Source organism: Varanus komodoensis, unplaced genomic scaffold (genome assembly GCF_004798865.1).
Source record: "Varanus komodoensis strain SLA01 unplaced genomic scaffold, ASM479886v1 scaffold33, whole genome shotgun sequence".
Taxonomy (NCBI): domain Eukaryota; kingdom Metazoa; phylum Chordata; class Lepidosauria; order Squamata; family Varanidae; genus Varanus; species Varanus komodoensis.
In genome coordinates, this window is record NW_025335817.1 from 7,860,160 (window position 1) to 7,887,342 (window position 27,183).

General features: G+C 40.0%; 1 protein-coding gene across 3 annotated transcripts in view; it reads right to left on the reverse strand.

The window, feature by feature from the left end:
- The window catches only part of USP8 (ubiquitin specific peptidase 8), a 43,565-nt gene that overhangs the window by 7,011 nt on the left and 9,371 nt on the right, over positions 1-27,183 (reverse strand). The window contains exons 1-16 of one of the 3 annotated variants that reach the window (XM_044438573.1): positions 26,267-26,400; positions 19,649-19,816; positions 18,668-18,812; positions 17,763-17,848; positions 15,706-15,856; positions 14,674-14,725; positions 11,835-11,979; positions 11,058-11,220; positions 9,961-10,105; positions 8,598-8,821; positions 6,050-6,658; positions 5,196-5,285; positions 4,144-4,218; positions 3,237-3,499; positions 1,963-2,175; positions 494-704 (exon numbers count right to left, since the gene is read on the reverse strand). In XM_044438573.1, the coding sequence (XP_044294508.1) occupies positions 494-704; positions 1,963-2,175; positions 3,237-3,499; positions 4,144-4,218; positions 5,196-5,285; positions 6,050-6,658; positions 8,598-8,821; positions 9,961-10,105; positions 11,058-11,220; positions 11,835-11,979; positions 14,674-14,725; positions 15,706-15,856; positions 17,763-17,848; positions 18,668-18,812; positions 19,649-19,752 (2,676 nt within the window). In that variant the 5' untranslated portion in view covers positions 19,753-19,816; positions 26,267-26,400. Of the gene's footprint in view, positions 1-493; positions 705-1,962; positions 2,176-3,236; positions 3,500-4,143; positions 4,219-5,195; positions 5,286-6,049; positions 6,659-8,597; positions 8,822-9,960; positions 10,106-11,057; positions 11,221-11,834; positions 11,980-14,673; positions 14,726-15,705; positions 15,857-17,762; positions 17,849-18,667; positions 18,813-19,648; positions 19,817-26,266; positions 26,401-27,183 lie in introns of those variants that run through there. The other 2 variants (XM_044438574.1, XM_044438575.1) reach the window with 2 other exon arrangements.

Sequence of the window (27,183 nt, forward strand, 5' to 3'; positions counted from 1 at the left end):
CTTCCTTTTGTCTGCCAAAACAGTAAGAAACGCCTGCTTTACAGTTTCGAAAAAGCAAATTTTCTGCATTGCTCCTTATTGACTCTGCCTGTTGCACCTTGACATTAAAGCTTCATTCATTCATTGCATTTCTATATTGCCCAATAAACAATTTATTTTAGGTGATTTAGAAAGATTAAAATTCTGAAATATATTATAAAAATATAATAAAAACCAGTTACATACACAAATAAAACAATTTGAAACCTTTAACAAATAGTTACCACAACCTGCTAAATTATATGCTGTCAAATGTCTGGGAGCCAAGGGAGCCAAGTTTTACCCATTAAAATTCTTTTTGCAGGTAAAAGTATAAATTATGCAAATAAAAGTTCTTTTTTATGGAAGGGAAGAGGAGGAACAAAGTGAGAAACTTTGCATCTTTCTTCTGTGATTTTACATCTCTCTTCTACTTCTCTAAATGAAAAGGTTATTAAAAAAACCCAAAACTTACTTTATTTAAGTCCTCATGGAGACCGTCCATTAAAAACAGAAGCAATTCTTGAGAATCCTGTTGACTGTACCCTGCAAACTGGTCATTGATCTTTCCAATGGTAATTTTGAAGTCTTTCGGACTGATATATCTGTATTGTCCTGTCCACAGAGCTTTCATGATTATGCCAAATTCCTCAGCCACTTCACCTTTGTGCCCCAAGAAATTAGACCTGCAATTTACATAAGAGTTTAATCACTGATATTTAATAAGCAAAGCAGAAAATGATAATCTAAATGAAAGGACTTAAACAAAAGACTGCTGCCACTTGCATGTTCATCCTTAAAACATGTCTACACAGGTGAAATTTTACATAGTAATACATGCTGATTATATGAATGTATTTTGTCTATGCTGGAAAATTCTGATTTAGGTGTCCAGAGGGATACTAGATCTGGAAGAAGATTATCTTTGACCTCTTCGTGATCTCTGTCTGCTGCTGAGTCAATGTGCCCTCCAACTACCATGAAAATTACACTTCTCAATTTATCTTCCACTGATTTTATAAGGAATGAACTCCTTACCTCGCTAAATTTGCTAATATGAGGACTGTAATGTTTTCTTTGCTTGCTGGGTGCATAAAAAACAGCCTATATGTTTCAATTACTAGAGACATAACTGAGTAACCGAACCAAGTAACATTCAAATTAAAAGCAACCATTTTCTTTTTGCGAAAGCAGGGTCCTAGACATGGTCTAAGCACACAACCATGTGCATGTTTAAAGCTCATGTTAATAGCCCCAGCTTCCCACTTAGCCTAGGCACTCCTAAAGCAGGATGGTAAATCAAAGAATATAGATATACATTTGACTGGCTGTGAGTATCCCCAATTTAAGACCTGAAATCTGCTCCTGATCCACTTTCAGGGTAAGGTAAGTTGTCCATGTGGCCACTAAAGAACACTTAAAACAGTGATAGCTGGAGCACAGGGATTTTTTTTATCAACACTGATTTAATTGTTTTAACTAAGGGATATCTTATCACAGAACAAAACTATAAACTGATGTTTTATTGTTCTGATGTTTGTTGTTTTTTAACTATTACAATTTATAGTTTTCTTCTGTGATCAGGGTACAATCCTATGCATAGTCAGAATGAAAAAGAAATCTAGCCAGCATGGCTAGCTGGGGAATGCTGGGCACTATAAGACTGGGCACTAAGGGACACTGCATAAGATTGCCTCTAAGTAGAAAGGCACAGTATAACTATCTAAAATCAATATACTTTGCTGAAGCTGCACAGGTTGTATTTGGTCAGTCCCTGGATGGAAGTCTCCTTGGAAACAGTATGTGTAAATCCTAAACTGAAAGATTTGTACTAAATAAGAAAAACATCACTATTCTCTTGCAGATAATACTTAGAAATGTTGCTATAACACTCTGATGTGGGTTAATGAAAGCAGTCTGATAAATAAAATAAATGCTTGTTACCTGTTGATATCATCTTGATAGCCATTTCTGTTGAAATAATCTGCCAGATGTGGTGCATTACACAGGCATTGCAATATAGAGTTCATATAACAAGTATTTCCTAAATTACGAAGGCCTGTGAGAGCTGGTCCCATTCCTCCAAATACAGGGTTGAGATTACGAATCTGAGATGCTGAAAGCCTTGAGATTTCAGTTTTAGGATAACATACTGGTCTGTAAGAAGAATAGTAATATTAAGAGTGAAATGTTGTTTTATAGTTATTTTTGAAAGCCTTTTGTTCTGCCCCTGTGTTCAGTTTTCTAGGATAGTCTGTTTCCCCAGAAATCACTGTAGTAAAAGAAACAAGCTTACAGAATTCAGTAAGTATAGGACAACTGTGCTCTTTTTTTTTTTTAATGAAGTAGTACTGACCAGTTCAAAAATGTGAGTGCAACTTTATTTTAAAATAACCGACTCTATAAAATTTTAATCTGAAAGATGGAAGATTATTAATTATTTTATATTCTGCCTTTGTTCCAAAAATTGTGCTCAAGTTGGCTAACAATAATAAAATACAAGTTAAAAACAAAATTCTAATTAAAATATCAAACAAATCCATAAAAACACAAAATATGCATGCAATTCAGACAGTGTTAATGTATACTTTGCCTGTTTTACTTTCTTTCCAATTAAAAAGCCAGAAATGCTTAACTTTGGTAGAATCATGTCCACAAAGAAGGAAGATGCTCCAAGACTTTGTGGTACCTTTTCTGCTTCCACGTAATGAAGCACTGGCAAGCTATAAGCTTTAAAATAGAAGTTTATCTTAATGCTAAAATTATAGGATTTAAAATTTTGAAAATGAAACACTATGGATAGTGTGCAAAGAGAGAGAGAGAGAACTTAAAAGGACAGTATTCAGTTTGTTCGCACATGTTATCATAGAAAAAAACATGCACCAGAAGTGATTGTGTAGCGAAAGATAATACAGAAGAAGATGGATAGTTGGTAAAAAAACAAAAACAAAAACAAAAAGATTACTGTTGGACAATAAGCTTGTAAAAGGCCTTCTGTGCTAAGGCCTCTTTAGTCTGTTTAGAATATCCTGGCAGTGGCACAGAGTTCATATTAAGTCCCAGGAGTCTTAGAAAAACATTTTTTGCTTCACATTGTGCTAATTACAAAAGAGAATTTTCAATTGCTAGATAGAAAACTATGTCCCATAAGACTCTGTGAATTTGTAGAAGTATTGTAAAAACAACAACAACAACAACAACAACAAAACACCACGTACTTATTCTCACGATTAACAGTAGGAGCAACAGTGATTTTCTTTTTCTCATCTTCTTGAATGGCCTGTGTTATGTCTGGTGAGGAGTAAGAACGCTTCAGTTTGGAGGGTTCCCTGTCCCGCTGATCAACTGTCTGAGGTTTTGACTTATGAGTTGGTGGGGTAGAAGGTGGAGTGGCTGAATGAGTCATTTCTGGTGGATACATGTGAACGGCATTGGTCGGTGAATGGTAGTAACGAAACGTCCCAGTGACTGGATCAAGGAACTTCAAGTGACATATGCACAAAGAAAAAAAAAGAAGAGTCAAGTGAGGCTTTAAAAGATCTCTTGTTCAGATTACTGCTATGCAGTGCACATGTGGTTGATTCTGAAAAAAATCCAAAAATATTAACTGGCCCAAAACAGGCCACCAAGCTCATTAACAGGAACTGTTTCATAATATACAAGTGTTTTGTCATCTACACTAGCTTCCAATTTGTTTCCAGACCCAATTCAAAGTGCCAGAATTATAATTAAAAGCCCTAAATGTCTTGGAGCACAATACCAGAAAGACCAGTTCCACCAGCATATGCCCTTCTGGACTGCCTTCTCTAGCTGCTTTTGCCAAAGGAAGTGGACTAAGGAGAATTTTTAGCAATGGTGAATCACCACTGCAGAGAGGCTTAGCCGAAATTTATGTTGTGGTCTTTTAGCCACCAGGTAAAGATCTAATTTTAAAATTAAGTGTTAATACCTTGGGAATTACAATTCTCTTTGTTGCTCACATTATCCCTCTGCTGTTTTAACTTGGGTTTTTATTTCATGTTCACACTGTAATGCTTTTACTCACTATGAACAAGTAAGATAGCATAGGCACAGTAAGTGTGTTTCTAAGTGCTAAGCATTCAGAAAATTAGAAATTATACTTACCTTGACCCATCCAGGAGGCAATCCTGGTATAATCCTCCCCATCTCCTCACTCCGTGCTCTTGTTAATGGCTCCCGCTGGGAATAAAAACGACAGCAGAGATTAAATGAAAGACACAAAAAGTTACAATACAGCATACCTACTTTGGCTAAGATGTCAAAAGTCTTCCACACATGAAAGAATATAAACTTAGAAAGATACAAGGAGTTCAGGTTACCCAGTTGTAAACAATGTTATGTATTAGTACAAAACTCCATCCAGAAAGCTTTTCCTAATCAGGGCACGGGCAGCAGTGCAAAAAGGTATCTGGAAGATGAAGTCCAGGGTGAGAAGTCCACCTCAGTTGTGGAAATGGAGAGAAATGTGAAGCTGGGCATGCTGAATGAAGTGATCTAGTTTTATCTGGAGACAACTTTCCACAGACCTTATCTTGTTAATTTTGACACTCAACTTGCAAGCGTAGGTGTGAATGCAGCAGGTAAGCCACAGTTTAAGAAAGCGATCACACCTTTTTTTGCTGCCAACTAATCTTTGTTAGCATTAGGTATGGATGTTCAAAATCGTACAAAAGAATCCACATGCTGAGACTACTGGGAATTTGGATGTATTGCACTTTAGAACAAAAGGGTGGGAAGTTATTATTATCCCCCAGCATGGAGGAGGTAGACACATTGCACAGTGTGTTATTTCTTTAGTACATATTTGATTTCAAGATACTCAGTGAGAGAACCTTTACAATTAAATATTCTTCTACTTCTGCAAATATTTTTAAAGCAATTCTGCTGAATGCACTGGCTTTATTTTTGCAACTTTTTAACTTTACAAAGGGAAAAGTACATACTTTTTCAGCTCATAGATAAAATAAAATTTTATCAAACACAGGAACTGTGGAATGAACATGAAATGACACTGATGCATCTACTGAACTTGCCAGCACAAATAGTTACATGTTCCCTAAATGCAGTTAAATGACAACAAATACCAAAACAGCAAATGTTATGACATCTGCTCTAGGTTTCAGAAGCTACACACAAACACCTCAAAGTGCATTTACTTTATTTTTTTCAGACTGTTGTTCAGTTTCCTCTCTAAAGGCTTCTGGCATTTGAGATTCTACTTCTGGTTGTCCTTTGACCCCAGTTTGCTGCAAAAGATTTTGAAAAAAAAACTTTGAATTTTCATATATTAATTCACCAAGTTCAACCATCTCATGTTGCCATAACATGATTAAAAATACGCAACAAGATACTGTAAAATCGCGTCTTGGTCTACTTCATTTTTTGTTGTGTTTATGAATACAGTTTAAGAGAACACTGCTGATATATGAGTTTTATAGTGCAAGAAGTGAGTTTTATAGTGCCTCTTGCCTGCACTTAGCCAAAACTGCCCCAAGGCAAAGAGAAACTGCCCCAGTGAGAATTCCAGCAAGTTGCAGTCTCATCCTTCCTCACAATAGAGCTGGGAGAGAAACACAATTAAATCTCTTTCTTTTTCCAACAAATTGTAGCAAGTTCCACTGTAGTCAATGAGTTTCCTATCAAGCCAGCCTGCCATGTTGCAGCTCTAATGATCTTCATGTGTTTATTCAGAAGTACGCTGCAAGATACTCAGTGGGGCTTACTCCAGCTACAGCATACAGATAGGATCCTCTAGTCCTGTCTCCATAACATAGGAACTATTGGAAAATTAGGATTACTATGCTTGGTGACTGTTCGGAGTGAGTAGATTTTATTTGTAATTATAACTTTATATAGTGAGTGAGATGTTTGGTCTGTTTGTATATCTATAACAAATGAAAAAACCCAATATATGTATTTTTGTGGATTTGCTAGCTTGCTCCTTTTCAGGAGCATGCCTGAACAAACTGCAGGGTAGACTGCTTGCCTGTTGGCAAACTTAACTGCTCACCTTGCTGGAGACAGACTCTCCCCTCACAGGTGCATGGGACTCTTCTGTAAATTTGTGCCTTTGTGTTTCTGGTGTCCAAGTAACTTTTTCTTTTTCACTGGCAACAATTTTGTCAGCATCCAGTTTTCTTGCTTCAGGAATTTCATTTGTAATTTGACCTGTTTTTCTAATGTCTATTAACTCTCTGGATGCTTTCTCCATTTCTTGCTGTTCATCCATCCCTCTGTTGGCCTGTTCTTTGTCTCTCTTCTCCTTATCAGTGTTTATTTTTTGAAGATTTTCCCTGCTTTCCCTTTCTTTATGTTCCTCTCTTCCTCTCTGCTCCTGTACTTGCTTCTCCTGACTCAGCCTCTCTCTCTGTTCTTCCTGTTGCTTTTCCTGCAGTTCTGTTTCTTGGTTGCTTTCTTCCAACTGAAAAACCTTTTCTGCAGGTATGTTGCTTTTTTCATCCTCTGTCAGGCTAGCTTTTGCATCCACTGCTGGTTTTGTGGAACGATCTGGAACCATTCTGCCATTTGAAATAAGCTTCTTGCCTATGGTTGGGCTTTCAGCTCTTCGTTTATTGTCACTGTCTGGAATTTTTGCAAAAGGCTTTTTTGTACGATCAATCTGGACCAATAGAAAAATAAAGAGATTAAATTATTTTGATAGATTTGCTGGCTGTGCAGTCTCAAAGATCACTTGCTGTTGATGTTCTCTACCTGCATTTCTTAGTTTAATCAACAAGTTTCAGTTGGGGTAAAGAATATGCTATAGTCATGATATAAACACATTTGGCCACGTGAAACGAACTGCACACATTCAGGGCCTGTTCTCATTACATCCAAAGATGATATAATTCTCTTGTGCCCCCAGTTTTCCTTGGAGGAGAGTGTTGCATCTTCCAGCTCCTGTTTATTTGAACAGAGAAGTTCTCCCAAACCTTGGAGATGCGCTGTGCAGTACAAAAAGTGAAAGAAGACAAGAACCAAATGCCTGCTCTCAACTCTCTTTTCAGGGAGACCCTAGTGTGGGGTATGGATCTGAAATGTGCACAGCAGCTCTTAGCCCTTTCGCATTTCAAAAGAAAGCAGCTCTCCCCAAGTCAGCCTTGACTTTGAAGTTCTCATCTCGAAGTTGCTCACTTGGCAGCCACTCCTACATCTTTTCAGTGACAGGCAAGTACCTTTTCTCACACCTTCTAAAATATTAGTTGGGCATAGTGCTACTATTAATTTGTTATGGTTTAATGTGTTATTTATTTTATTGTTTTCATTATTTACCCTTCTTAGCTGCTCTAGAAGCAGTGATGCTTAAGGGCTGCATGCAAAAGATTTACACAATCTGAAGAAAAACCAGATTACCAATTTAAATAGCCTTGGGTACTATCCTGTCACTAGCTTCTGCCTTTGTGCTTTTGTTTCAGTGGTTTTGCTATGTGTAAGCTATGGCATTTCTGCAGAATGTTGGAATACTGGATGGGTTAAACTGCTTAGATTGTACAATTTGAAACTGCACCTAATGGAAAACCCATATTCTCCATACCTATCTTCTTTGAGGTTCCCAGATGTGGCCCAAGCTGAGGTGGTTCAGCAAGTCAAGCAAGGAAATGGATAAAACCTGAAGAAACAGCCCTTGCTGTCTGTATGCCAGATGGTAACCACTGAGAAAGAAACTAGAAAGAGGCTCCAAGAAACCATACGGCTCTAAAAGTGCAACAGTTCCTTGTCCAGGTGGACCCTGGAGTTCCTGCTACAGTTTCAAGGGGAGTCAAAAGTGTGAGTGACATTGGTCCTTTTGGGGCTCCTGACAGGAACACCAGCAAAGCTGAAGAAGGGACACAAGTCCGGGCCATGCAAGCAGCATGCATGCCAAATCTTCAGTCATTTCAGCTGCGGTAAGACCTATACTAAGAGCTCATGCCTCAAGGTCCCATCTCTGAACTCAAAGAGGTGAGAAGCTGTATCCCTACAGGTGGAAAGGCTGTGTTGCCAGTTCAGAGGAGCAGACTTGCCATTTTTGCAAGTACATCCGAAAACCCATTCAAGTATCACCTTTGCCAGCATGTTTTTTCCTGCTCAGATCACCTCTCACTGCACTCGAAGAGACACTTGTAACTTGACTGAGTGAACATGCTGCCTCCAGTTTGATCTTCACTTCCATTTTTCATCAACCTACAATTGGTTGGTTGCAGGTTGTTAGCATGATGTATGAACCCTGAGTTAAAGAGCCCAGCGGTTAATCCGTGTTGCTCACCTCCACTTATGCATTAATTAACTTAGGATTTTTCATTAAGTGCAAACTGTGCCAGTAAATAAAACTGGAGCCAATTCTGAATAACTTTGTCAGTATAGAGCAAGGGTTTTTCCCTCCCTTTCTTTAGAAAGAATGCTGGAAATATATACACAAGATCAATATATCATCTTGCATTTACTGTATTACAATACAGCCCTTTACCCATCCCCTCTACAATTTCAAAAGCAGGAGGCCAGTCCAGTCTGTGGGATCACATATATGTGAAAAACCAGCATCGTTACATTGTAGTCTAGGTAGAAAACTACTTGCTCACATGTGGTATAAACTTCACTGCAGACGTGGGTTGGACTATGGCAGATAAACCATCACTCTTAGGAATAGCAGCAACTGATCCACTAGGAGACGGTTTAAGAATCTCTACTCCCTTTTCCTGATCACTTGCAGTCACTTCAGCTACTTCCACCACAGAAGGTTTTACATGGACAACAGGCACTGGAGGTGGAGTTGGCTCTTCCAAAGATGGGTAAGTAAAGTCCACTGAAAATACAAAGATTATGCTTAAAAACAGCAGACATTTATAAGAAAGTGATACTATATATGTTTTAATTAATTATTACCCACATGAAGCTGCCTGCCAATTATATCTGGCAAAGGTCAGCATCAAAAGGTCTGATCTCATAGTCCTACCTTTACATGAGATTAGATGAACAAGGCCTTTGCAGTGGTGGCATGGATGTTTTTAACTACTGTGCTCATGGAGAGCCATAGTGCTTTTCGTTTATTCAAAATGTCATTTAATTTCCATGCTTGTAGCTTCGGTTTGGCTTTCAAAAATACTGTTTCAGTGCTAGCAAGCTGCTGTTTGGCTCTATGTCTTCTGTGTGCTCTGTTATGTGTTCTGTTTTACTGTTTTTAACTTTGGAAGGGGATGACACAGAATATTTTGATTATAAACAGAAGTTCATTATACAATCAAACCATCTATAGAATCAAATATTAAAAGCTAAAGCATCAGATAAACAACAGGGATATTTGGTCTATTTATCTCAGCTTTGATTCTGTCCAAAGCCTCAGAGCAAAAAGACTTAAGGACAGATAGAAAAGATCCCAAATCAGATAGTGTGGCCAATGTTGCAACTTGCAAAATTCACCAAGTGATCACCTGAACAGAATCTATACCACAAGAGCAAGATGAGCTTCCAAGAAGTAGCAACTCTTTAAATCAAATTAATGATGTTCAGATTATGGTAACCCTAAGTTCTTTGCATAGCAGGTAACAAAGCCCAGCAAAGCTCACATCCAGTTCTGGAACATGTCAATTTGAAGATGGAAAAGTGGCTTATGGGGAAGAGAAGATATTTGGCCTGATGTTTAAGATGTGTTCCGAGCCTGCAGACTTTGGATGGGCTGCTCTGAAACATGAAGGTGGTAATTGTTGCTTGATCAATTACTGTAATTCTGTAATTATTTTGAATACTGTGGATCATGGTGGGCTTCTCTTGCAAAAAGGAAGGCAGTCGTTAAGTCTATAAATATATATGTATGTCTGGGAATGCAGCCTGTTTAGGAATGCATCATGCTACAGATACCTACTTGAAAGTCCCAAGAACATTCTGCACAGGACTGCAGTGTTACCAAAGTTTTTTACTTTCAATTAGAAGGTACTGAATACATACAAGAGACAGAAACGGCTTCATTCTTGTTGCGCTGGGGTGGAGTTACTTTTGCATTTGTTGTATATTGGGGATAACAAAGAAGCCAGTTCTCATAACCCCCATCTAAGATCAAGGGTTCAGTCTGCAGTACAGCTTTACTTTCCCACTGGAAGTAAAAGATAAAAAGGATATTACAAGAAACAGGGCTTCTAAATCACAAACCATAATGCTCAAACAGATCCTGAGGTTATACGAAGAACTGCATGTGAATGAAAAAAGATTGTGCTTCCTAATTTAACTTCCGATCACAAATGTGTGTGTAACAGAGCTTGTACAAAGATGGTAGATAGTACAAAATAATGCCTGTATTTAGCAATTTGCTTATTATCAAGTTTATTCTAAATGTTTAGAAATGTTGGTTTAACATCTCAAAAATCTTGAAGTGCCTGCTTGTTTTTATCCATTTGTTAAAAACAAATTTTGTTTCGTTTTTTTGTTTTCTTTATGAGAAAGGCTAAAAACATGACTCCTCTCTCTCTCTCTCCCTTACTAGCCTTTAAAATTATACCAACCAACTTACAGGTTAGCTTATCATGATGCTACACAGTGTCACAGACTATCCATTCTATAGCCCAGTGGGAGGCAAGAAGATCCTACATGAATAGGATCATGTTTTACCTTGCTTATTTAACAAAAACTACACCCTAATCTTCCACTACATTTACCGTGCCCAGGATGATTTATAACCATGCAAAACTACCAAATAATAAACATTGAACAAAGTTCCATTTCTGGAATACTAAGCAGAAAGGCAAGGAAACTACCTTAACAATAAGACATTATATCTCTATCAAGCCATTGTTAATGCAAATCACTTCAAGCCAAGGATTTCTATTTTAATTTGTGGTCAATCCTTAGTAAAGGAATAGATATGCGTGGGTAACACTTACCTAGAATTAAGACAAACGTAACATCAATAAATGCTACATCTGCAATAGCCAAACATGGACATTACAGACAGGGCTATCAGAACAATACCTCCTGAACTACAAGTTTATAACCACTGGAATTCTCATTTATCAAAATGACTAAACAAGCATAACCATGAACTTGCTCACCTTGAAAAGCGCATCTTTGAGGCTCCGCAGGTGTGTTCCTAGCTGCAAGTCTTTTTCCGAACTAAACCAATCAAGCAGAACAACATAGTTGGCCAGCCCCCTCTCTTTCCATGGCTGTTTAGAAGCATCTGGGAGTCTTGCTTCAATCCAGTTAGCGGTGACTCTGAAAAGTGAAGCAGTCACACAACAGCAGTAACTAAAACATTTTCTGCTCAAAGGGTGCACTGTGCTACTCACTAGGGGTAAGTGAATCAGTCAACTGTGTTCCAGCCTGAAATCTGGACTGCTGTGGTGAGCATGTAACAGAACACAAAGCATGGCTAAGTCTCTAGGCCTGACCATATCCCTCAATTGCATAATGATCGCAACGGCACGCTGTTCCTGTGGTCAGATTATCCTTTCACTACTGATAGGGTCATCTGGCTGCCCCCTACTCAGGCATTCCTTATTTTTTATTCACAAATAAATGCCAGGGTTTCAAGACCTGAATGCCACATTGCAATTATTCGTATGAATAACTTGTCTGTGAGTTTGCTTAACCCTTTAAAAACCCATTAATATTACTATTGCCAATCACCATTCTGCATTACCCCAAAGTTCCACAGGTCAATTAAACACTCTTCTTAAGATTACAGTCTCGATGGTATACTCAAACTTTTATGGTGACTGAACGAACAGGTATTCCACATTCATATTTTCCTCATTCTTCTCTGGTAAATGGTAAGCAGCTCATCAGGATCCAGCATTAGGATTCTACCAAGAAAGTTTATATCATACCCGGGACTGATAGCTTCTTCTGGAACGCAGACAGAGTTTACAATGCAGGACTCCTGGTAATCCTTCAAGCACCGGGCATCCATTATCATCAATTTGATGTTTTTGTCCATCATCATTGTAAACAATTTCTCTGCTGTGATTGTTCCTTGAGAGACAGAAATTATAAAGGCAATAAAGTAGAACCCAAGTTTACAGAAAACGTTTTTTGACAGTGACTAGATCAAAGGGATTACATTGCATTTTTGGCTGTCTCCATGAAATAAGCTTATCAAAAAAGTATAATGCAACATTATTTTGGTGCAGTCTCTGACTTCAAACAGAAGAAAATAAGTAGTGCTTAAGTGGAGGAGGAAGTTTGCTGTTCCTTAAAGTACTTCAGCACGATGTAAATACATTTCTGAGAGCTATTTTACAATGTACATGCTGGTTGCTCAAAACTAATCGGGCATTATATCCCCATTTTCAATTTCTAATGAATTCTTTTTTTTAATCACTGCCATCTTAGACAAAAATTACAAGGTGAATAGAAAACTCCACCGTGTATCTAGAACTTTTATGTAGGTCATGAAAATTGGACATGCTGAATAGCATGCTGAGGAGCATTCAGGCGCACAATTCAGCACTGCTAAATTTAAATTAGGAAAGCACAGAAGGTCGCCACTGCTAATGGTAAAGCAGCTCCCAAAGAATACACATGTGAACTACCTCTCAATGCCTTTGGTGGGCATTGTGTCATACAAACAAGTGGTTTGTTTGAGGGCAACAAGCCACCCTGACAAACATGGCTTGTTCTTGGGATTACTGATCCCATGGTTTGTTCTTGATGCGCTGCTAAATCATCCATATCCGTGTGTTCAACCTCTTCATGACTTGCAAGAGACCATGAGTGAGTTGCTCAGCAGGAGAAATAAAACTTGTTTGCTGCTTTTGCTGAATTGCTCAGGTCACTGCCAGTGACCAGCCACAGATGCCCAACTAGCATGGTGGAGTGACCATCACTGCCACCATGTTCCTTGCTGCAATTCTGAGCCCTTTTGTGCTCCCTACAGCTATTTCCCCCACCTTTTTTTCCAAAGATCACTTTTTGCAAGTTGACTCTCAGTGACAGGCCCTTCTGTTGGGAGTGAGAAGGGTAGCTGCTTTGGGCATGCATTTCCAGGAGGAGGAACGGGGAAGAGCTTGGAATGTGGGCCAATTCCAGACATTAAGATGAGAGAAGAGGAGGACTTATCTCAAGGCCAGACTCCTCAGCCTCTGAGAATAACCAAGACATGCCGCTATCGGGAGGAGGCGTGAGACAGGGGAGTGTCTCAGAGACAGATGACGTCAGCATGATGTGAACCCCCTGACATAACACTGGCAGAGGAGGGTCACCCAATAACAGGATTGGTGAGCAGAGAGAAGGCATGCTCATTTCCAAAAGGCCTCTCCCAAAAGAAAGGGGCCCCATCATACTCATAAGGAGAATTCTTAGAGGTAAATATCATATTTTTCGCTCTCTAAGACACACTTTTTTCCCCCTCAAAAGTAAGGGGAAATGTCTGTGCATCTTATAGAGCGAAAGTGTGTGCGCCCAACGCCCGGGACACTGCCGGCCCGCCTGCACCACGTGGCACCACATGGCTGGCACGCGCTTGGCGCACGCTGCTCCACGCCCCCCCCCCCGGCGCAGGTGAGAGCTGTGCCACTCAGGGGGAGCGGAGCGGAGGAGGAGGAGCCGCGGGCTTTAACCCGCCGGCCGCACAGAGAGACGGACTGCTCACCCCCACTGCCCGGGAAGACCTGCCGTGGAGGAGGAGGAGCCGCGGGCTTTAACCCGCCGGCCGCACGGAGAGACGGACTGCTCACCCCCACTGCCCGGGAAGACCTGCTGCCACTGTTGCACCACCCGGAAGACCACTGCCGGCACCCTGCCGGCCCGGCTGCACCATACCTGGCCGGCACGCGCTCGGCGCGCCCTGCTCCACCCCGCTCCTCTGGCGCAGGTGAGAGCTGTTAATCACAGGCCAGTGTGTGTTTTCAAATGGCAACCCGTCTTTTAATGAAGCCCATGGGGAAGTGATGGGGAATGTGCCTGTGATTATCAGGAAGCTTTCCATGGATCCCTCCTCTAAAAACTAGGTGCGTCTTATGGTCAGGTGCGTCTTATAGAGTGAAAAATATGGTACTAGATCGGGTTCAACATACTGCTCTGTGCACACTCAAAAATTCACCCTGGGTGATTGTGTTTCTGAAAAATCCTTCAGTCAATAAAGATGGTTTTGCAAGAAAGGTTTGTGGCTTTGAAAGTGCAAAGGAAGGAAACCTCATTCACAGCACTCTCTGAAGTGCCCTGGCCACACAATGGAAGGGCTGTCAGAGGCTCACCAGTCCTTGTAGGGAAATAGCTGTGGCAGGTGCAAAAAGGCTTCCAATCACAGCAGATACAAACACATGGCAGATTTAGCCACCAAATCTTGCTGGAAAAGTGAGGGGGCAACCCAACATCTGTTGGGCACATTGTGTGTCTGTGGAGAATCAAGCTTCCATTGGTTATTTGCAAGATGCATTAGTGTGATGTGCAGACCAGCTCGGTGTGTAGCACAAGAGAGATGAAAGGGCTTCTCCTTCTTGGGTCTCATTAACATGCCTTAGGTTGTTCAAAACCCAAAATTAGGTCCTGTTGTTAGGGATAGGAAGGCTTTTTCCTTCTAGGTTCAATTGGTCAGTGATATAGGAATGGTGGGGAAGGGTTACCTTTTCCTGTAGTGGCTATGAATTCATTTGGGAATTCCAGCTCTCTGCTTGGGGTCTGTGTTAATAGGATGAAAGTACAAATGAAGGAAGAGCTGTCACTTACCAGTTTCAGGTGGATCCTTTCTTTCTGAAGAACTCTTCTTCTCACCATTGATCTATATATATTTAGGATTAAAATGTTTTAGCACTTAGAAACAGCTATATTTATATTCTTAATTCACACTCGTATGCACTGCTTTCCTAAGTATGACTCTATAGACTGCCCATCAACTGCTTGTCAGCATAAGAAAAGAACTAGTTACTGAGATGTAGTCACAGGAAGCCAAAGGAAATCAATATATTGTTGAAGTCAGCAACACTGTTAAGAAAATACAAAAGTGGACTTAGAGCAGGATCGTCTGCAAAGTCAAACAATGATGTCAGAATATTGTCTGCAGAAGGAAAGCACTTGCTGCTATCTCTTTCCACAACAGATCTGACTTTGCTTTGCTTGCTGGCATATAACCTTTTCTTAAACAGAATTTGAAAGTACATTTAAAAGAAAGAATCAAGCTCATATAAGATTCAGGCCACTGGTGGGGAGCCTGTGGGCCTTCAGATGCTTTTGATCTCCCATTCCCACCAAGCATGGCCCGTGTTTGGAGATGAAGTGGACTAGCCTGCAACAACTTGGAGGTCACTGGTTCCTCACTTCTGATTTAGGCAAAGCAAACCTAACACAGCACAAGCTAACTTGCTACCACATTTGAAGTCAGATAGATTTTTTTTTCTGAGTTCAGATTGTTTGCCTTCACACAATTTCATATTGTTCCTCCTTGAAAATTGATGCTAGATCAGTGGCAACAATTTGGAGAGAGAGAAGTAGGGCAGTATAAAAATGGAATAACTAAATAAATAAATGGCTATGACATCAAGTTTGACAGAGTAACATATCATGCATTTATATTGGCCAAAAAAGGGGATTAAACTAATTTAAAAGAAAGTAACTGTGCCATTTTGTTCTCACAAAGCTCAGTGGTCTATTTTTAGGGGATAACAGATGTAAATCAAATTTCCTTTCAATACAGTAGTCTTCTGCAAATATTTTTATTGTATAAAATGTATATATTTTGTGAGTAAAAACTGCTCCAATTACCACTTGTTTTTTTCCTTTGAGATCTGATGAAATTTCTGGAGAAGTTTTGGCCAACAGTTTTGCATCATCTTTTGATTCCTGCTTTTTCAACTGCTGTTCTTCTAGTCTTTCTTTTTCTTCTAGTTTCTTCCGTACTTCTGCTTCCTCGTATCTAATTAAACAAGACATTTCAGTTTTAGAAACTGATTTACACTTCTATTGCAAGTGACTAACAGTATTGTAGTTTTTTTTAACTGTGGCTTTTAAATTGTACGTGAGAATTTACAATTTAAGTTTGTAAATGAGACTTAAGATGCATCTTATTTCTAAAGCCAATAACCATAACAAAATTGACAAAAGGATTACAAATTTTAATCATCATTTTATAAAGAGGACTGAACATAATTTATATAGGTGGCTTAATAACAGAAGTATTCAAAATAAAAAAGAAGTCATTGTGAGAGTCATATACATATTTAATAATAGGCCATAGAAGAATGCATAAGATTCTTCCTAATTTTGGCAGCAACTAAAGAGAACATACTTCAACTTTATAGACTATTCTTACGTTTTTACCATCCAGTAATTGTTTGCTTTTCTGCCCAGTAGACCCAAAGGACATTCTAGTAAGAATAAGTGACAGCCTTCTTTGTTGCTGGTGTCATGAATGTAGTATAGCAGACAATACTGTATTTCCTCAACAAGTTCTGATCTTGATATATAATGCTATCATTCAAGTGAAATCTTGCTATCTAGACAGCACACACTGCATCTTCAACACACAGAATGCGTCCCTTAGTTTACTTAGAAAAACATCTTTTTAAGATGTCAAAAATCATTATTTTTCTTTAAAATCTAAACTATGGGTAGACCCTATAAGGCAGTTGCTAAGATACTTAGCATACCAGTACCATATAATCTACATATTAAGATATTTGCTACAAACAACATTTGTGCTAAATATTCCTCTGAAAGGCGAAATCCACCAACACTGATACATGGCATCAGTATCTACAGTGATGTATTTGGAGTAAAAGATTATCGAAATAGATAGTTTCTATTTGGAAAGAGAAAAGGAGAACTCTTAAAATTCAAGTGGGATCTGTTACATAACGCTGCAACATACAATACTTCTGTTCAAGGGCTCACTCATGCCCTTTTCCAAGATACTCTATTATATCACATTGTTTTCCATTTTACTTATTGCCCTAAGAGTCAGTCAGCCCTTTGTGCCCACTCAGCATGCTCAATCCTCACTGGACTGTATTTGCCACTTTCCCACCTCACTCAGTGTACCTTTCCCTAAAGATTTTGTATTTTTGCACACCCTGGGGTTTCCCCAACCCTGCTCATGCTTTCCCCTTGCATGTGGACTTCAATACATGGCAGTCTGCACTCAGGTGTGTTCAAACTTCCTATCAGTACATAGGAAGTTTTTCAGAAACACAGTAAAATTTAGTACCTACAGCAGTTAGGAAAGTTTGTTGTTCTGATCCTCTGTAACTACAAGAGGCATGACATGTACTACATATCTCCTGGAAAGATGTTCTTTCCCAGGCTTATCACAATTAGCACTGCATGAATATATGCTTTTCCATTTTATATACTGCTTTGTTTCTTTTAACTTTTAAGATGTTCTGGAAGCCTTTCCAGCTGAAATGTGGGCTATAAATGATTTCAACAAGCGAACAAGTAAATCTTCCTACCTAAGTGAATGGTGCAGGTTTAATTTTGCTTTTGATCTCTTGAAATCACAAAATAAAAACTGAAGTGTTAGCAGTACCATTCAGGCATTCATTTTTTTTTTAAAAACTTGTTTCAGAATACAGCTGATTGCCTACTTCTAATACAAACATAATTGATTATGGAAAGTCAAGAAGTATATTGAATTCTGAAATAAAATTTCAATAACTGATCTGACTAATGGGAAGTCAGTACTTTTTGATCAAGAAAATTAGGGAAATAATTTTGTCTGTTTAATGGATTAATCAATGTAGTTTCCAAGCACTCTTCCTCTCTCTTATAGATATTTTAAGTACCAACTGCATATTAATTTTTCAATCCAACTATTAGCATACCTGAGTTTAAGACTGTCTGAAAGTCTTTCAGCTTCTTCAATAGCTTTTTTGATGTTTGTAGGCCCAAGCATTGAATGAAAGTAATCCTGAAATTACAAAAAGCATCAGATAATTTCACTTTGTGTACCATTGCCCAAAGTACACAGAAAACCCTCATTAGTCATTACAACTAGAAATATGCCAAAAAAGAATCACTGATCACTACAATCTCAATTTGAAGTGCATGTTCTCATATGCTCCTATTTCAGAGGTTACAAGAAATGAATGACTGCCTAACTTCTGAAATCAGAGCCTTCTTTTGAATTTGTCCTTAAAAATTTTCAGTAGTGGAAGAAGTGAGACAAATGCACCTCCACCATCGTCACCAGTAATAGGTTATTGCCATGAACTAGGCTGCTCAGTGTCAGGAGAGCAAGTGGGGTTTCCTGACATAGCAGAAAGCTTCCAGCTGAGTCAGGGAGGCCAGACTGGACTGTGATGAAGAGGCTGGTAACACAAACAGGTAAGAAAATGACAAATATCCCTTGAAGCTTCTCACTTCCCCAGGACAGGCAGACCTGAAATAAAAGGGGAGAGAACCCACAGTCCTTGCCTGGGACAATCTTTTCACATCTTTCCCTCAGCAGTGAGAACAGCCTTAACACAGAGCATCTGTGGTAGGCAGGGAGTCATAAAATTGGATAATAAAGTGAGGAATTAATCAATACATAGCTTCATTGCCCAAATGCATAGGACAAATATATCATCAAAATAAGACTTTTGAAGTATCACTACAGAAGGAAATTCTCAGCAGCAGAGATTTTCTTCAATTAAGTCTTAATAGTATTATCCACTTACTTATTACTTCATTTAGTTATCTCTTATAACCTAAAAGTAATAAAAGACACTGCAAATTGTATACATACTTGTTGCTGTTTGAAATCAGGCCTCTTTTTAATAAGGTTATACACAGACACATACTTCATGTAAAACACATATGCTTTCTCTTCATCTCTGTCCAACCGGGACTCCTCGGCAGCTTTGAATATCTTAATGGCACTCTGTACATAACTTGAAATTGAAGCAAAGAATTAAAAAAAATAAAGACTGTTTTAATCTTCATAAACATAGGAACAAAACCTGCTTCTAAAAACAAAAAAGTAAAAAACCCGCACCTGCCTTCAAGGATGAGCATGCAAATAAGGTATTTTTCCCAGTTTAATTTTGTTATTTTGGTTAAATTATTTCCTGCAAGTGCTGCAAAAAGTGCTTGGGAAAAGGTTGACTACTACTTCTACACAAACATATTTAAATATTAACAGTGCAGTTCTATGCAATTCTATGCATGTCTAATCAGAAATAAGCCTCACTGAGGTCTATGGGGTTTTCTTTCAGATAAATGGGACTGCAGCCTAAGATAAAGATTTTCAACAAATAGCTGGCTTTCTACCAACATCTATACATATCATAGGGAAAAAGGATGCTCAACTGCTTTGCACGATGAACGCTAAAAATCCAACCTTTAAATTGCATAGATGATGGAGTATTTTCCAACATGCACTGGCCACAGTTCAATGAAGCTCAAAGCCATTTGTAAAAAATTAACAAGCATCATATTTCAACTGGGATGTAGCCACACTTCACTGGTGAAGTTAAACTAACAAATTCACAGCAATGTTATAAAAGGGTTAAGAAACAGTAATTGCTGAGCACAGCATTATAATCAATAGAGCATTGGAACATACTAACTAGAGAAGTTATGACATAATACATTTTTAAACCTGAGAATTCTTTTAACTCTGTCTGCACAGCACAGTGTCTATAAGAATATTTCTCCTTCATGGAATTAATTCTGGGAAACAACAATACAATTCGGGTGGGTATGTCAGCAACACAAATATCCATACCTCTTAGTACTGGTTTTCTCAGGTTTTACTTCTGTCTTTTTGTTAAGATCTTTCAGTGAAGTGCAGAGGTACAGGTCTTTAGGTACTGATGCCACAGCAGGCATGTTTATAGATATGTCTTTTCAAAATGACACTATATATCTTTAAATTATCAACACTGGCTGTTTCCTGAAAAGATTTGAAATAGATCTTAATAATCAACACATAGACAAATCTTCAACCATTTTCTGAATGTCTGCTTACACAAAGATGGAAAGTATTAGTACAGAAGCACATTTACTATAAATTATAATTGCAAACAGCACAAGGGAATTTACATAACCCTCATTTACGAAGTAGATTAAGCGACAGAATCAGTGACTGGCCTGAGTTTCATGGCAGAACAGGGAGTAGAACTCAGGTCCTGAGTGCCACTTCAACTCTCCAACCACTAGGCCACACTGGCACAAAGGACAAACTTAGGGAGCTAATTTGAATGACACAACCACCCACCATTGTTTGTGATCATAGGTGGGTTGTCATGTTCTGCAAACACAGCCTAGGCACAAAGGGTGACATAGCCCAGATGACACAATCACTGTGGCTAAGCCCCAACAGCCAGCAAGCCACTTGGCGAGAGCGACAAAAACCTCGTGCAGCTCTTGACAAGCTGCTGCTGTGTAAGGGTCTCTGAGAACAGCCTTCAAAGTGCCCAAGCAGCACTTCAGGACTGCTGTCAGAGGCTCTTCCCTGCCCACAGCAGAGCACAATGGATAATCTTGCTGGCAGCTCAAGACTAGACCTCTCAAGCTGCTGGTAAAGATGGCTGGGATCCTCTCCTCCGTGCTGAGAAGGAACATTCCCCCTCCATGGCTGACATCCTTGTGTGTGACCTGATAACAGCCCCTCCAAAGTACAGATGAAGATATTTTCTGTGGAGCTGCCCTGTGCAGCTGGCTGAACCCCCCACCCCCCAAACATGCATACCTGCTGCTACAGAGGCCTCCTCTCCATTAGGAGCTAGGGGTGAAGGGTCTGCTTCACATGACTGCCTCATGCTTACAATGGAAACACTGAAAAATTCCAGATCCTCTGCTTCCTGTCTGAGAGTAGACCTCTTAGGTAGGAGGCAGGAGCTGGTAATCCACTTCATGCATTGCCCTGTGATTGGTGCCAGGGAGAGGATGGGGCACCCTTACCAGCTCCTCAAAGAATTGCCCAGAAGCAGGACTGGGCATGAGCTGGTAATCCATGGAAAACAGGATGGCAACCAAGAGCAGATCAGGCAGGGTGCCTGGTCATCGTCTGCATGTGCTTCAGGGCATCAGCCCTGCTTACACAGCAGGGACAAAGGGGAAAAAAAAGATTCTTGTTTGTTCCTGATGCACTAACTGCGATTGTGCTCTTAAGCACAACAGGGCCAACTATCAACCTCAGCTAGGGCAACAAGCAGACACTCCCTGCTGCATGTTGTCCCAGTCAAACTGGAAATTGACCCTACTGTACAAGTTATCTTGGCTCACCGGCAACTCTTTTACAGTCATGGTGAGCTGAAATCCATTAACTATCACAGCTTCAGAAAGAGGAGACTTAGTCCTCCTTGTAGAATCTACCTGGAGGAACAAGAAGGAAGGAGAGGAAAGCAGAAAGCAAAGTATCCAGGATGACCAGGATCGTCTTTGGGGATCGTTGCGGGTACTTTTCAAAACAGCCAACCCATCATGGCTGGGTAGGCTGTCATGCCATGGAAACAGCCATTGCTGAGATGGGAATTCAGCCATTAGAAAATATCCCGAAAGATGTATTAGACTTCATTTCAAAGCATCAATTTTTTTGTGTGCTGTAATAAATGCCTTTCAGAAAACACACTGAAACATTAAAAAGATGGATTGGCAGAAAAAGCTCTCCATAGCAGTTTCTATATTTGGAGACACATTCCACTTTATTTATTATATTTATGGCCCAAATTTTTCCTTCAGGAAACTTAAAGTGGCTTACATAATCTTCCTTCTCTTATCACAGCAATCAGGTAGACTAGGCTGACTGAAAGCCACCCAGTGAGGACTAGAATCAAGTGGGGACTAGAATCAAGATCTCCTGGATCCCAGTTCAACATTGTAATTACTACACTGGCTCTCGTTATGGTCACAAGAGTGTAATGAATTGCTTTGCACTTGCATTCTCTGTCCATAATGGCATGACTGTATGGACTCATGTACTCATTGATACATGCAGGACTTCTGTTTTTATCAGATATTGCTAATCCTCAATAATAAAAGTAATACTTTTAAAAATGGCTTTTCTCTTCTCAAATTATGCCTAATGTAATTCTGTAGTTAATGTCAGCAAAGACTAATTATGAGGTGCCACTTAGATGGTGAATAAAAATTACATAACTCGTGGAAACTTGAAGATTTATTTAGAAAAGACTTAAAGTTTCCAGGTTATAAAAAACTTTTAAAAGGGTTTTTTTTTAAAGTAGTAATCCATAGTGTGGAAGAAAATCAGTTAAATTCTCTTGAAGCTGACCATTGTAAACAAGTCTTTAATTGAGCAATGACAGCTAGTCTTTTTCTTTGACAGGAAACTTCCGATTTAAAAGGCTAATTCAGTAATCTGGTTCAAGCACATTAACCCATGATTTCCTTAACTCTTGGTTAATACATGGATTGTTGCCTATCTAGGATCTATCTGAAAGACAAATAAACAATCTGGCTGGGTTCAGATGACATAGTGAGCCTTGTGGGTGGTTGTGTTGTGTGAATCCAGACATGTTAACAATCAACAGCCCATGAACAGAATAGCCCAACAGAATTGTTGTTGGGCTAGCAAACCACAATTTGTTCGCATGGTTGGCTACTCAACAATATATAGTTCATTGACAAGCTATAGTCACCCTGTACTCTTTCTTGTTATGTTATGTTATGTCATATGACATAACTTAACAGCCAATATTTCTCTGAATTAACAAGCACAGCAATTAGTTAACATATAAGTCCAATATCTGTGAACACTTCATACTTGGAAGCTGACTTTAAACTACAACAATACTCAACTTCATCATCCACCATTTCTTCCAAAATACATTAATTTAGTAATGAGGAATTATTTTTGTGAATCAAATATAATTATAGCTTTTTTAATTTCACAGGGAACACCTACAAGTTTACTCATGTGATGTTAGTTTCTGGAAATCCCAGGAGTGCTAAAAAAAATAAGAGTTTTACAAATTGACTAGCATTGCACCAGTTAAGATTTTAGAGGAAATGTAATGATCATTTCCATTTCTCAATAATAAGCTTCCATGTTTACTAAGGATATGAGTAAGCAGTATGCCTCTTTGCTATTTGTATCTTACTACAGAGTGTTAGCTCTATTGTGAAATGATAAGCACAGTGTCTGCTAAGCACATTCAAACATTTCTAGAGTTTCCTAGAAATCTTTTATTCACTTTCTTTATAACTTTCTGACTGCTACACACATTTCACAAAAACCAAAGCACTTTTTCCCAAAACCTGTTCATATGAACATTCCCCAATAAAAGGCATCCAAATCATGCATGTTGCCACCCCACCTTTCCCTTATGTATCTCTGCTCATCTCAAAGGAAGAAACAGTGTTCTTCCTTTGACCAAGACCCATATGCTTCTTGCAACAGCTACCAAAGTATTCTATAAATTGGTACATGCCATTCTTAAAGAACAAGAAATTTCAATGAAATAATGGAATTTATTCAAGATAGAGAATATCAAACTACAATTTGATGAGAGTCAGTTGCAGAAATGTATTTTTCCTTGATTTTAAAAATTTAAAAGAATTTTTGAATACATTAATGATATTGCAAGACTGTACACCATTCTCTTATATGAAGTCTGTCCTTTGAATAGGACTATCTTACAAAAATGTTTATTCGTGGAAAAAAGGTCTGCCCAGATCACATAATGAATAATGTTATCACTAGGAAACAACTGAACAACTAGATCCAAAACTAATAGAAATTTTGTGATTACCTTTGATGAGATATTGACTGAACACTCTCTCTGAAGTATAGATATGAGGTTAGAAAATGGAATGCATTTATTTATTAACTTGATAAAAGCTATTTTCACCTAATATGACAGGATTGGATATGAGCAAAAGTTGCCTAAAGTGCCATATTCCTGGTAGAAAGGAGGGGTATAAAAGAAATAAACATTTCTGGATAACTGAAGAATACAATTATATGTATCCTCCCAAAATCAGCAGTCCTAATACTACCCAATTCTAACACATCTTTGTCAAACATTTCTGCAACCCTGTCCATTTTAAACTGAATTACTAAAGAGTCTAACAACTTATGTTCATTCATTGATAAAGTTTTTAAAGCTGACTAGCTTTGCTACAAGTTTAAAAATACAGTCCCTGTTTGCAGACTTACAGCTTACCAAGTTGAATGTCATTCCCTCCCATTTATTTACATATTTATTTATTTGTTAAACACATATTCCATTATATTGGCTCAAAGGCCTTCTAAGCAGTCTCCCATACCCAATTCTTTTTCATTCCAGTTCTAATTTATGCCCCATGTATCAAAATATTTTCTAGTAAAAATAAGCCTTCAGTGGCATGATCATCGCAGTATGTTCATAAAATATTTTAAACACACAGTTCTCTTCATCCACATATTCATGTACCATAGAGTGTATACCATCTGTATAGACAACCAGAGTAATCTGTCCTGATTTATCCTGCATTCAAAAAGGCAGAGTTCCACTCTGGATACTTTACAGTGCAATTACATTTCTCTATGAAGAAGAGTTACTAGGGCCTTTTTATGCATTTTATTTATGACGTCTCTCTTTGATGTGTTTATCCTTTTGGCAAGAAAGGCTCCCAAACCCAGATCAATAACTGGGTTCAGACAACACAGTAGTCCATGCTCAAGGGTTGACATAGGTTAAATGAGCATTGCCATTGAAAAGTGTTGAAATATGCATTATCATGTCTAAACCCAGCTCACTAACAAGCCATGAAAAAAAGAACTCATGTTTGTGACAGCAGTATGACCTGTTCACCATGGTTTATCTTGGCTTGATCCAGACAACATGATAACTCACATTTTAGTTACAGCCAATACTCCTTGAGTGCCGGTTATTGTGTTGTCTGAACCCTGTCAATAAGACATAACACAAAGGAAAAAAAGGGGGTAAGGAGGGAACTAGAAAACACACATATTTAGACAATTATATGGGAGCTGGTAACAGTGATGGAATGCTGTGATGCACCTGGAGGTAATTGGTCTCATCACAAACAGCTGAAGTGGAAACAAGCATGCATGCGACACAATAGTGCATGACAGCAAAATGCTCTTATCATTTACTTCTTATGTTTACACATCTACTGTGACTAAACACCAAGTGATACAACAAGGATACAATTACTCTATTCCCCAAACTGCAGGTTCCAGAACCCTCTGACTGAGAGAAGCTGCTGGCAAATCCATTACCAATACAGCCACACATACAATCAAATGTCCGTGCTTAAACAGATGGGACAAAGTATCCATGTAGCCAACCTATCACCTACCTATCTCTTAGCTGGTTTATTCATTTGCACTATTTATCTAGTTGCCACTAGATATAATTGAAAGCTCAACATATTCCTCCAACTTCACCAACTGTGAGTCTAGTGGGTGGAAACAAAGCCTCATGTGTTGTTCCTGCTTGCAGAAAGTTAGGAACAGTCAAGGGACACTCTCAATGTCTCTCGCTTTCTCAAATATCTCATGGCACAATTCCTCAACTATGTTCACTTATGCTTATCCCAACAACCTGTATGTGAAAGCCTGAGACAAGCCCGCCATTAAACACAATATATAAATGGACACAGCAACTTGACTGAACCACTTAAACATCTGAATTTCCACTACTATCCTTGCACAGACTGTCACAAATTAAGGTTTTGTGTACACATCACATGTGCATGCCAAAGAAAGCAGCAGCTTCTCATTATACAGATCTGACAAAACACAAGGAATGTGATACCCAGGATTCCTATGTGGAATATTCATTCCTATGGATGAATTTCATAACGTGTAGTTTCAAAGAAGTCTGTGAAGACAACTTCCCAGAGCCTTATCACACTTTTTTTCTTAAGCAGTACATTTTTTTAAAGCACAAGACGCTTCCTTTTCTTCGAGCATTAATACGTCAAGCAAAACCGCATCTAAACGACAGGCTTAGCTGCCAGTGGGTAAAACTGCGCTTAATGTATAACGTGGGCAAAAAGCTCCTGGGGATACGCCAAGGTCACATTTGAACGGGGCTGGGCATCAGGGAAAAGGGCCACACGGGTTCCGCCTTCCCCTTCCCTTCCTCGCTAGGCCTCTCGTCTTGCCACGGCTGCCCACCCCGCCGCCCGCCTCACACCCCCGGTCGCCAACACGCCGCTTCTGACAGGCCCGGGGCGGCCCCGCATCACCCGGCGGCGGAGCCCGACCCGCCTCTCGCCCGGAATCCCCAGCCGCGCGGCGCTCCCCCGCCAGCAGCCGACCCGGCCGCCACTCTCGCGGCCTCCAGAACTAGCAGCGGAGGCCGCCGCCGCCGCCAGGCCTGCCGCGACCCGCCTCAGAGCCCCGCTCGCCGCGGCCCTCGCCACTCACCGCCGCGCAGCAGCCGCCGCCTCTTCCTCCTCCTCGCGGGCCGAGGCAGGCACATGTCCCGACGCTGAGGCAAGCGAGGGGAAGGGAAGCCGCAGCCTAGGCGGCCATCGATCGCTCCCGAGGCGGAACTGGGCTGAGGCGGCGCGGTGGGCGGGGACAGCTCCCCTCTCGGCGGCCTGCCCCGGCGAGGGTTGGGCTGCCGCCGGAGCAGGTCGCGGCGCGGGGGGCCTGGGCGGTGCTCGTGCCGGAAAGTTCCGAGGCTCGGCAAAGAAGTAAATACGCAGACGAGCTCCCGCGTACCCACAAATTTGCGCGTGCTAAGGGATGCACGCTGCAAAGTCTTTCTCTTTGTGTCGTCTAACAGGACCCTAAAAGGGGATTATGAGCAGGCGAGGGGAGGGTATTTGATGTCAGCCTCAACAAGAAAGACCCCACACAAAACCCACCCACACACTCAGGCAGGAGGATTCAAGGTGAGGGCAGCAAGGGATGCTGCACATGTGGGCAAAAAGCCTGGTAGTCCAGAAATTATCATGGGCCCCGTGCTTTCATTTCAGCAAGCACTCATATACAGGTGGCCTCCCAGAAATTCGGGGCTCTAGCCGGTGAGCTGACCCCTAACACCTCCTCTGGGGAGGAAGAGGGGCAGCAGAAGCTGGTTTGGAGGGGGGCGAAGTGACCCTGGATTGCATAAAGGGGGCGCGGATTCAGGATGACTGGTTGTTTTCCTAAAGTTGCCTCCCTTTCAGTTAAAATGTATAGATGGCTTTCAACAGAGGTGGCTCTGATACCACAAAAGCTTATTCCAACCTTCCTCATCCTGGTGCCCTTTAAGTTTTGGACATCAGTTCCCATCAGCCCCATGCAGTATAGGGATTATTCACTGGAAATTGTATTGGATGATGGCAGGCATTAAC